Below are 12,089 nucleotides of genomic sequence, written 5' to 3' on the forward strand. Positions count from 1 at the left end.
TCTATCTTAGTTTAATTTAGTTTCTCTTCTATTTTTAATTGCTCTAGGATTCTAGTTTATTTATTTCCCTTATTGATTACTTTATGTTGCCATTTTAGTTTATGAATTCTCATGTTAGATTCAATTTTCTTTTTAATGCAGTTTGAGGTATTCTATAATTATTGTTCCTTTCTTCGTTTGTTATTATTGATGTTTGCAATTGGTTGTTTAGATTTAATATTCCTTGTTAGTTTTCTATGTTTTTATATTGTGCCTTCCAAGTGTTTGATAAAATGCTTGGGAGAGTTTTAAGTTAGATTTTTATATTCTTAGCTTGAATTGATTAATTGGAGACTCTTGAATCATCATAAGTCTCTTGTTGGTTGGTGATTGAAACTTGCTAGTTGGTTTGAGCTTCACTAACTCTAGTCTTTGATTAGGACTTATGAAGTCAAGTTGATTTTCTCACTTGACTTACCTTCAATTGTTAGAGGTTAACTAAGTGAGAGCAAAAGGCAATTACTATCACAAGTGACTATGATAATGAGGATAGAAATTCCAATTATCAATCCTTGCTAGGACTTTTCTTAGTTATTATTTATTTTCTTGCTATTTTACATTACTTGTTCCTTATTTCAAAACCCAAAAAGATACTTTCCCATAACTAATAATAACTACACTTCCCTGCAATTCCTTGAGAGACGACCCGATGTTTAATACTTCGGTTTATTTTTATTGGGTTTGCTTTAGTGACAAACAAATTAAATTTAATTGAGGTTTAATTGTCGGTTTAGAACTATACTTGCAACGCGATTATTTCTGTGAAATTCTTTACCGACGATTTTCCCCCATCATCGCTCCTCCCGGCTTAGCCGAGGATCTAGCTCGTTTATTCCCGACATGTCATTGGTATTGTAAACCAAGTTAATTCATGGAATTGATCCTTTGGATTGTTTAATCTTGAGTCCTACATTATAGCATTGCCTTGCCTCTTTGATTAGAATGAACAATTGCAATTATACCATCTTGCACATGGAATTTAATGCACAAATGAATAGTAGAATCAATGGCTCAGAAAAAGTTTAGGGAGGGTCTCGCTAGTATGATATTATATGGACTAATGTAATTAACTACTAAATATTGAATGTCTAAAGTCTTTGAATGTGGGTACTCCCCTAGGGTGGTTCGCACCCATACATAACCTGTTACCGGGACTCTTTCTCCGAAAAAGCCAACTGACTCTCCGGATGAAGGTTGGAGTGCTTTCTTATTTAACTGTATCTTCTTAAAGGTTGATTAAAACAATACATTAGTGCTACTTCCAAGCTCCATGAGCACTTTTCGGATTGTCATCTCTCCAGTGGTTACTGAAATCACCATGGGGTCGTCGAGGTTGGCACTTTGAGATTGGAAATCCGAACTTGTGAAAGTGATATTGGGAATGGAAAGGGTTGGTTGTTGTGGCGTTGGCTCTCTTTGCCGGGTAAGCATGGTTCTGTAACTTCTTTTTCTCGCCGCCACATGCAAACCCTGCTGATATGTAGTTGATGACTTTTCTCATTAGAGGGGGTTGACTAGAGGCGGGCCATTGTTCCTTGTTGGTACCCGAGGTTGTGTTGGAGTGATTTGTTGTTTCCGGGCTTATTATGTCTTTTATATTCGGCTACTACTTGTACAGTAGTCCTTGCCGTGATAGTCAATCTAATAGGTCCTTGGCGACCACACAATCGTCGGTGGCATGTCCAAACTTTTGGTGAAATACCCAGTGCTTGCTCCTGTCCACGTACTTCTGATCCTGGTAAGTGCCTGCTTTACTAGGTAATTTTATGATTTTTGCATGGAGAATTTCTTTAATTATGTCCTCTCTTTTCGTGTTGCATTGTGTATATAAGTCAAATTTAGGTGTTAGTTTGAACCGCTTCTTTTGTTTTCATGTTTGGTTTTGCTTTCCGTGCATGTCCTCGTCTCATTTAGGGGTTTGTCTTTCTGCCCTCCTGGCTTCCCTGAGTTCTTCGATTTCGATCTGTCTGGCCGCCTTATCTCTGAACTCAGTTAGTGTCTTTGGTTTTGTGACGGCAGCTGTCTCTTGAAACTTTTCCGAACAGAGACCACTTTTCAAGGCATGTAGGTGAACCTCAAGACTAAGATTGGGAATTTTTATTGCGACCTCGGTGAACCTCATCATGTAATCCTTCAGGCTTTCATACTACCCTTGCTTGATTGTACTGAGGTAATTGGAATCGTGGACATAAATCTTCAAAGCTGCAAATTGATTGATGAACAAATTGGCAAATTCTTCGAAGTTGGAAATCGACCCTTCGTATGGTTTCAGGGTTGTTGGCAGCGTGAAGTTCTTTGGCATTTGAAAATTTATTATTTCTTCTGAAAAAAGGATTCGTTCTTCTTTTGTTAGTCTTTGGTGGAGTGACTTCCATTGCTGTATTCGTTTCAGAATGGTGTTCGTCCTCTAGATTTTCCTTCTCGGCATTTTTTTTTTCTCCTTCCTTCTTGCTCCCATGGATCCTACCAGCAAGTAGGTCGGCCATCTTTTTCACTTCGGCTTGGAGAGTGATATTCATGGCTACAAACTCAGCGTGAGTTGGAGTGGGAGGGGGAGTGCCGTCATCCGTCATGATCACAATCCTACAAAAAAAAGGATAAAATACAATCGTAGGATAACTTTATAGTCGGCTCCACGATGGGCACCAAATGTTCCGTCTTGAAGCGGGACTCTGAGGTATAGCTCGTCCACACTGAAGGGAGCTTCTCCGTCGTCTTCCTCCTGTGTGTTGTACTATGGATTCCACACTAGTCCAGCCAATGCGGGAGACCTGCAAAAAGAACTCCAACGCTCAAGTCAGTACTAAATCTCGAAATACTAAACTTCTTAAGTCGGAATGTTCTTTTCTGTTTTGCTTTTTCTTGATGATCTTATAGCTCATACTCGTTCCTTATTTATTGTTGCTTAATGTAACCATCCTGGTATTGGATATTCGAGATTCGTGTATGAGCCGTTGAGATCCAATATTTTTCGGTTTTTTGAAAACTTGTTACGAAGTATAATATTATGGTTCCGAGTTATTAGGTACGGATCAATATATATGTAAAATTATAAAATGAAGAGGATGTGGATTCAATTCTATCAACTATATTATACATATATAAAATAGAAAGGATGTGAGTTCAATTCTATGATATATCAAGGATGATGCAAATAGGTCAAATAAGATTAAGTCTAAATTTATACTTGATCATGTTCATAGTTCAATTCGTTCCAGTCTCAAATTGACATGTTATGGTTTGAATTATCGATCCTATCCAAATAAGTTGATTGGGTTGAATACCCATAGATAGAATCAATATTATGAGCCCTACTATCACGTATACTTAAGAGACACCAAAATTTATTCCATTTGAAAATTACTGTATAACAACAATTAACTATCATTGCCATCACATTTTTATTTTGGTTCTTGCTCTCGTATATATTTCAAGTGACTAGCGATACAAAGAGAGAAGAAATTATGTGTGTTTTTTTTAATAATAATATTTCACATTCAAGTTTTTTTTAATTAAGTTTAATTAAATTAGTCTAATATAACAAAAATTAATTATGATTAATATTATTTTAAATTTTATTATTGAACTTGGTTAGACTTCGTTCATAAAAAAATTTAAATGTGTAACATTACTCTTTTTTTTTCTTTTTTTTACAATGAAGGTCTCTTCTGTATATTATGTAAGTGTTTTCTTTTATTTTTTATTAACAAAGAATCGAGCACACCTTAAATAAAAATTTTACAAATAAATTAGATACACCTGGCACGTAGGCTTTTACAAAATTTTGACAGACAAAATACAGATATTGTAAGAGTTTGAGTAGCATCTGTAAAATTACACTGGCCATTAATTATCGGATGAAAGAATTACCTATAATGTTTGATATTAAACTGAAAAGTTGGATGAAATAATTTTGGCTTTTTTTGTCTTATAAAATATTCTTCTCTTAGTTTTGGTTTTTATATATTCCTTTTTTATTTTGATTTTGTAAAAGTTAAAAAATTTTAGTTTTATTTTCTACTGTTTATTTATTATATTAAATGTTTAGATGATAAGTTAAATAATGCTGTGATAAATTAAAATATTTATAAAATATGTCATATCCACGTTTAATCCTTAATTGAATATACTAATGATAAGAGTAAAAACCAAATTTTTTTAGATTTTATCGAAAACAAAACTAAAATACACTATATTGTATAGTCCAAAACCTTATTTAAACCCTTTCTTTTTTGTGTTAAAAGGAATGAAACTAATTAACTACATGTATCTTTCCATATCAATGAATTTAAATTATTTATTACCGAAGTAAGTGTGAATGTTTGGTATTTTTTAGATTTTAGGGTAGTTGAATTGTTGAAATGAAATATTTTGTTAAGTGAAGAAAATCCTTTAAATTTAAAAAACAGAGAGGAGGCGCTACTGGTTGAGCAGTGGATGAGATTTAGCACTTGTAGGTTAAACGAAAATAAAATATAAAAAGAAGAATGCACTATGCACCAGCCGGGAATCGAACCCGGGTCTGTACCGTGGCAGGGTACTATTCTACCACTAGACCACTGGTGCCAATTTATGAGGCATATCAGAGCATTAGCATCAATAGTAACTATAACGTGCAGTAACATCTAATATCCACATTCTACGGGACACTGGTTATTGAACCATTAGAAATACAATGAAAACATAAATCACTATAGTTTCAAATCAAGCACAATCATACAGGCATCCGATTTGGATCTTCAATTTGGACTGTAGAATGTAAATTTGAACCATCTGGAATTCCTAAGGGGGGATCTATGCATGAACAATTATCAACATTATATAGCTCCCATTCTTTTATTCCACATTTCTGGAGCGCAGCAACTACCTTTGTCCTCTCTCTTTCATTTGGAAATGCTCCATCTGGACTAACAAGCACTGCTCCAGTATAAGACTGCCCTGCAGCTCTCGCAGCTCCATGATAGTGGAACAAACCCCAACTAAGATCATCGGCGACTTCCACGATTGTCCAATATTCATTTGAAACAACTCCATTATCCAATACACTGAAATGGAATGTCCCGGGTATCTTACCTCTCTTAACCCGGTATCTTCTCCTCCTCCAAACCATTTGTCCTTCTAATGTTTTTACCTGGAATACTGGTTCATACCAAAATGACCCTTTTGCTTTTCCCCTATAGAATAGTTGGTATTGACATGGAAATTGATCGTATGCCGGGTTCTGCCCGGCTACAACACGCCAGCTCCATTGCAAATTCCCCAACCAACCAACAAACAAATCTTCTGCCATTTCATAGTTTATGTCCTGCCCCCGAAACTTAACCATTGGAGGCACATACGGCTTGTTGGGGACTTCTGCTTCCAGCTCAAGACAGTTGTTTTTCTGTAATACACAGAGTGAAAAGGCTTCTAGGTTCGCACTTTCATATGAAGCAATACACCTATAGTTACATACTTGATCAACAGGACTGCACCGGTTCAAGCATTGAAGAGCTTTTCTACAATTAGGATCCAACAAGCAATTAAGTACCTGGCGGCCACAGTTCCTCAGCATGCACTTCAAGGTAGAAAAACCCTTTGCTCTCAAGTTCTTCAACACTGGAACTGGCCTTATATAAGCATTGATTAATACCAGCAAACAGAACCTTATATCATCAGAACTATGTCGATCCCATGCTTCGGATACAGTTTGCACTACTTTACTTGACTCTCCAGTTTTATCTGATTGAGAGTTTCCGAGCACTTCTCCAAATATACTTCCTTTCACTTGATTGTGAACTTCATAGCCTCCTAATTTGCTCTTCAAATCTGTTGTAGAGTCAAAGCATATTACATTTTGTATAGTTCTGCTGTGGATTTTAATCCACTCAATTGATTCCTTTCCTGTAACAGCAACAATCACCAATATATCAGCCTTCAGTAATTCACTCTGAAGTCTGAGAGCCTTTTGTTGATCAGATTGAATACATTCATCGGTAAATACAAGAAGTTCATATCCTTCGTCAACCCATTTCAGTCTTTCTGCCTGTAAAAAGGAATATTAATGGCACTCGACGCAACTGAAAAACTAAGCTCACTATCCATATAAAAAATTATCATGAAAACATATTAGATATTACAGCTCAGCAAAGGACGCATCACATGGAAATACAAAATGTTTTCAGCCACAAATCTGAATGCATTCTTTCATCCAAGCAAAACTGAATAAGATGTAATGAAATAATACAATCACATGGGAAGAATTGTTACTTAACAGTGTGAAGCATGACTTCTTGCCATAGTGCAGACTTGAGAGGGCTGACAGCACCATGGCCAACAACAGCCAGCATCCTCACCGGAGGCTCAGGCGGCTGCTCAGCCGTCACAGCGGAGACAACGGCAGGGGAAGCGTGAAGAGGATGAGGAAGAAACGAGCGAGAGGTGGCATGGCGACGAAGGAAAGAGGTTCCGAAGAATTTAGGTTTGTTTGGAAGAAAACCGATTCTTGTGTGAACCGGTGTCAGAAAACGTGGAGCATGCACTTTCAGAGACATCAAAACCTCTGTCTTCGCTCTTGAAAGAATAGAGAGAAGAGAACCTCTCAGCCAAACACTCGCTGCTTTTTATTCCTCCTGAATACCGGATAGGTACACGTACAACTGTCGTATTCCAGCTCCAGAATCTTTGGAACCTAGCTTCATTAGGATATTGAGCTTTTAATTTGATTTTTCTATTGGAAAATCGTATTTATCATTTTATTGCTCGCTTTTTGCTTAATGTCATAATGTGCCTCATTTCTCTATATTAAAATTTGAATCCGGAATTTTAAGAATCACTTGGGCAATTTTTTTTTTTTTTGCAAAAAAGGTTGTTAAAGTGCTAGGTTAGAAAGATATTTTTTTGCTCGAGGCAACTCCGCTAAATTTATCCCACATAATTAGGTTTACACTGGCTATGCTATATTACACCTGATGAATATTTTTTTTATCAAATTTATATAATAATGTAATGTAATTAATTAGTTATTAATAACTAGGCAGGCAAAAAATCAGGGACAGGGACTCCCACATGGCCATAGCCCATAAGGATTAATGAATATAAATACTCGTAAAGCACAGTAGAAGGGGGGAAAACGAAATTTTTAATACTTTCAACTTCCAGTTTGAATCTGGAATTCGGAATACAAAGATCTTGAAAACTCGAACATTTCTTAAAAACTGACACCGGCGTTGCACTTCAAAATCATTCGTGTCTATTTATTAAAGAAACAAGATTTCACCATTATCCAAATGCAATAATTTCTAATGTACGCGAACATCTTGACATTTTTTAAATGAAGTTTCTGACGTCCAAAGATTTGACATCAGCCTTTTCCTCACCCTTGAACTCCTCCCTGAAATGGCAAGGAATACGAGGAAAAGTAAATATTAAAACAGTAAAATCCTGTGGTGGAAGCAAGAATCAATAATATAGCTAAATTCTAACCATCAGGAGAGAAGACATTAGTCCTCAATTTAGCGGAAAAAATGGTTGGTATATCAAGAGGTACAAACTTCGCCGATTTAGAATAAATTAATTGGTCACCATAACACTACGAAACACAGACACTTCGCTGAGTTGCTGTGTTTACGTGTTGGACACATTTCGGATACGACACTCACCGACACTCGTCCGACATGCATGTCTACTGTGTCCAACCGTATCTTAATAAAAAATATAAATTTTTTCTACAGACATGTTTAGACACACCTAAATACTATCATGTGTCCACGTGTACAGTTTTATTCTTAACATATATTCTTGAAATAAATTTAGAAATAGTATATATTATTATTTATTAAACAAAAAATATTTTAAATACTTTATATAATTAAAACAAGACATTAAAAATAATTAAAAAATTAATTTATGTTTTAATATCAATAAAATATCAAAATATCATTACGATTTATCTAAAAAATACTTTATATTTTATATATATGCGTGTCCCTGTGTCTTATGAGATTTTAAAATTCGCATGTCAGCGTGTCTCGTGTAGTATCGTGTCTCATGTACGTGTCAGTGTCCGTGCATCATAGCCATGACACATTCAAAAGCCATAAACCAAGAAAGCTATAGGAAAGGCGAAGGGATCGTTCTGTACCAGTTCCTTTGGAGTTAGAATCAAAATATAAAATAAGATTAATTATCATGCGCTTACAACAAAGCGTGTTCGGGGCTTGTGCATGCAAAAGTCTCCAGAGAAATGAGATGGGGAAAACATATATCAGTAAGATAGGGTGTCATGAGCAATACCTCTTCAATTGCGTTTCCATTGCCTCAAAAGCTTCTTTCTTCAGTTCCTGCAGTTGTGCTTTGGCTATTTTAAGCTCTAGCTGATCTTCCAACTTTGGTAGATCTTCTTTCCGAATTCCAAGTCTAAGATGTCACCGCCAAACATGAAAAAAGGAAAGAGAAATAGAAATATCATAGGTAATTACATTACAAACAAATTATGAATTGTTTTCAACTTATGTACCAAACCCAGTGGGTGAATTGGCAACTAAGTATAGACAATAGAATTCCCAAATAGTTGATAATATGATGCAAGGTGCACTGCCTATGAAAGAATGAAACTTGGTTAGTTTGATGAATTGACATCTTCCTTCCCCAAGTACAATATTCTCTATATTTAATCACAAATATCTATCTCCTCTACACAGCCAGAAGGATGACCACTTTCTGTTACTATGAGGATGATACATGCCACCCAAAGGGGAAAATGGTTTTGTGAAGTCACAAACAATTAGTCATAGAAAGAATCCTGTATAATCCAAGACAATGAAAGGGAATTTAAATAATATGAAAATTTGAAAGACTAGAATCTAGATGACACTTGATACAAGGCTGATAAATCAAAATAGGGTGAAGGGTGACTTACTTCTGATTAATCTTATCAAATTCTGCCAAGAGAAGGTCCATTCCTTTCTTATCATCTCTCAGTAGAGGTTTTTTCAACTCCTTTTCAACTTTGTCCAATGCTTCCATCATCATAGCCTCAGCGCCAAGATCATCCGTAAGACCATCCCTGTAAAATAGTATATAAATAAAATATAAAATGCCACGTGAAAAGAACTCAAGATATAAAGACAAGGGATGTTTGGCGTTATGTTGCCTTAAAACAAGAGAACAACAAGTACAAGAATTACATAACACATATCATACCTATTCTTGAACTTAGCATAAAGAACAAAGCATAACAATAAAATGACAAAGGTAACACATGAACAAGCACATATACAGTTACTAATGGATATAGTAGAATAGATCATCACGGACTTGATTCTTATTTCCCGCAAGGTTAAAAGATAAGTGCGAGCATCAGGAATATCTTGTGTTTCCATTTCAATGATTCCTTTGATACTTTGGGACTCTGAGAGCAAGTTTGCCCTGCAGGATGAACAAGGCATTATAATCAGAACTTTTTATAATAATAATAATAATAGTATTGAGCAGAGAATTACAATAAAACAAAAACTAAAAGAGAGTCTTACTTTTGCCTAACAGTTTTCATGACATTTGCGTACTGAGAAACAGCAGCTGGATCATCTGGATCAATGGTAATCTTTTCCTTCTTTAATATTCCCATGGCAGTCTCAAACTTGTTCTTCAACTCCACAAAAATGTTCTTTAGCATCTCTATTTCCCCATTCAATGAAGAGTGCATTGTCAGACAGTGACAGAAAAGACAAAAAAGGAAAGGCGGGGGGGGGGGGGGGGGGGGGGGAATAAATCGAAATAAGACTCGATGAAAGTCTAACTACTAGAATAAATAGAGCCCAAAATCTCACATCATCAATGAGCTCTCGTAAGCTCAAATTACCACTGGTGGATAAGAAATCAATTTGATAAAAAAAAATAATACAGATATACGGGAGAACTGACCATCTCCCTTGAGGGAAGGAGGGGCAGACCCTTTGGCAAAGTGACGAACAGGAATAGCATGCTCCTTTTGCAGAAATACTTGACTGGCATAGACCTATAAGAAGAGAGAGAAAATTCAGCACATGGCAACTAAATAGTCATCCCTTCTTAATAATGATGCATATCAACTAAAGAGAAAAGAGGAGGGGGGGGGTGCTTAAGCATGAAAACAGGAGTTTCAGCTGCGAATTGAGGCAGGGACCAGAAGGAATACTTTGACAATGTTCAATCGTATGAAATTAAAAATAATAAGGAACCCAACCTAAACACAATTTGTTAGGACTTATGAGGGTCCAATCACGATGACGATGATCAAGGATCACAAAACCCAATACATTTATATGTTGACCATTTCCGGCTCCACCCAAATGCAAAAAGCATATTTCCCCAATCAATAGAATCAAAGGGTAAACAAAATTTATCGACATAAATTAACAAATGATATATACACCCAGCCATGTGAAAAAGAGGGGGGAAAACCCCTATTTTCCAAATATTAAGATACATAGTGCATTACGTATTTTCGAAAAAATTAACCAGAAGAGATATAGATCCCGACATTAAAGAGACAGAACCAGAAAGCACTAACATGAAAAAAATAAATGCAATAGCAACCAGGAAACAAGCCTAGCTACTCAATCGGGGAGAAGGAATAGAATGCATCAATTGGGAATCGAAGAAATGAAATGAGGTAATAATTGGAGAGATGAAAGATGAGAGAGAGAGACCAGCTTATTGGATTTGGAGAAGAGGCGAGAAGATAGTGCCATTGATGAATCGATCGAAGTTCAGTGGTGGTGCTGTTGAGCTTTATCGTCCTTTTAACGCTTAGGGTTCACTTTGATTCCCTTTGTCTCTGTGAGGGATGTGAGTGTTGTGTTATTGAGAGATTTCACAAAGTCAGGGAGCGGTAAGGTACGCCCTCCCGCATCCTATTACCGCATCTTCGGTTTAGCAGAGTCTTATATCTAAGCCCTCCGATTTCCGATATCTACGGTTCAAGTTCAACCATTTCTCCTTTTTTTTTTTTTCCAATAATGAAAAAATATACATAACATATATAATAAACAATTTAATTTTAATGCATCGAGATAAAGCTTTACACGTACATTTAATTACGAATTTTTTATTTTTAATATTTGAGTGGTAGTAATATTTTTTTAAAATATAAATTGTTTGGGTGTTATTCTTAAATGTAAAATCGTTTAACTAGAGAAACAGAAATCGGACGGTCCGATTTATTAGAAATACAGAAATCGGACCGTCCGATTTTTAGAGGTACACAAATCGAATCGTCCGATTTCTAGAGGTACACAAATCGAACCATCCGATTTGTGTTAAAAGAAATTAAAAATTTTGAAGTATAAAAATCGGACCCTCCGATTTGTATACTTTCTACAGCTTTGAAAAACACCAAAAATTACAATGTTAAGATATATCACCACTTTTACATTTATAACAAAAAAAATTAGCCTTCAATCACATGATGCTACATTAATAAAAATAACTATTTTTTATATTAATAGCATGAATAATAATCCAAAAAATATTATAATTGTACGATTGTATAAATTTTACATTATCAATTCATCAAAATTAAATTCATATAATAAATTCAAAAAAAAAAAAAACACAAAACATGATATTTACTTTCTTTCTGTATATGCTATGTATATTTTTAATATGTAGGTGTGTATCTTTTTTTCATACTCTTATTATGTACAATTTCAGTATGTACGTATGTAGGGACGGATTTAGGAATCTAAGAGTGGAGGGATTGAAAATTAAAATTTTGTATAATCAAATATAATGCTATATATTTAATAATAAATATAATTATAATTAATTTTTTGATTAAAAAAATTAATAAATACTTGTCAAATAAAATAATTATCTCAGTTTTTACAAATTTTTTTATAATTTTTTTATAGTTTTACATATAATAAAATATAAAATTATATATTTTTAAATATTTTGTTAATTAATTTACCTTATTAAGTATTTATGTGACAGTAAGTTATATTTTTATATTTTATATCATTAAAAAATATAACATAAAATAATATAAGTTAATTGTACTAACAATTTTGTTATGTAAATTTAAAATA

The 12,089-nt window shown here is 34.7% G+C and overlaps 2 protein-coding genes and 1 non-coding gene across 3 annotated transcripts; all 3 read right to left on the reverse strand.

Annotated features, from left to right (window-relative positions):
• Window positions 1-4,534: 4,534 nt before the first annotated feature.
• TRNAG-GCC (transfer RNA glycine (anticodon GCC)) lies at window positions 4,535-4,605 on the reverse strand. The gene has a single exon. It is a non-coding gene; the product is annotated as a tRNA-Gly (tRNA).
• Window positions 4,606-4,629: 24 nt separating this feature from the next.
• Window positions 4,630-7,407, reverse strand: LOC112733221 (violaxanthin de-epoxidase, chloroplastic). Its single transcript, XM_025782112.3, has 2 exons — window positions 6,294-7,407; window positions 4,630-6,064 (listed from the first exon to the last, which is right to left on the reverse strand). The coding sequence occupies exons 1-2, from the start codon at window positions 6,570-6,572 to the stop codon at window positions 4,754-4,756; spliced, it is 1,590 nt and encodes a 529-aa protein (XP_025637897.1). The 5' UTR covers window positions 6,573-7,407; the 3' UTR covers window positions 4,630-4,753.
• LOC112733222 (probable ATP synthase 24 kDa subunit, mitochondrial) lies at window positions 7,143-10,939 on the reverse strand. The gene is made up of 7 exons (XM_025782113.3): window positions 10,710-10,939; window positions 9,943-10,036; window positions 9,552-9,696; window positions 9,337-9,447; window positions 8,939-9,085; window positions 8,314-8,436; window positions 7,143-7,411 (listed from the first exon to the last, which is right to left on the reverse strand). The coding sequence occupies exons 1-7, from the start codon at window positions 10,749-10,751 to the stop codon at window positions 7,348-7,350; spliced, it is 726 nt and encodes a 241-aa protein (XP_025637898.1). The 5' UTR covers window positions 10,752-10,939; the 3' UTR covers window positions 7,143-7,347.
• Window positions 10,940-12,089: the final 1,150 nt, after the last annotated feature.

The sequence above is a fragment of the Arachis hypogaea genome, chromosome 13, assembly GCF_003086295.3.
Source record: "Arachis hypogaea cultivar Tifrunner chromosome 13, arahy.Tifrunner.gnm2.J5K5, whole genome shotgun sequence".
Classification (NCBI taxonomy): Eukaryota; Viridiplantae; Streptophyta; class Magnoliopsida; order Fabales; family Fabaceae; genus Arachis; species Arachis hypogaea.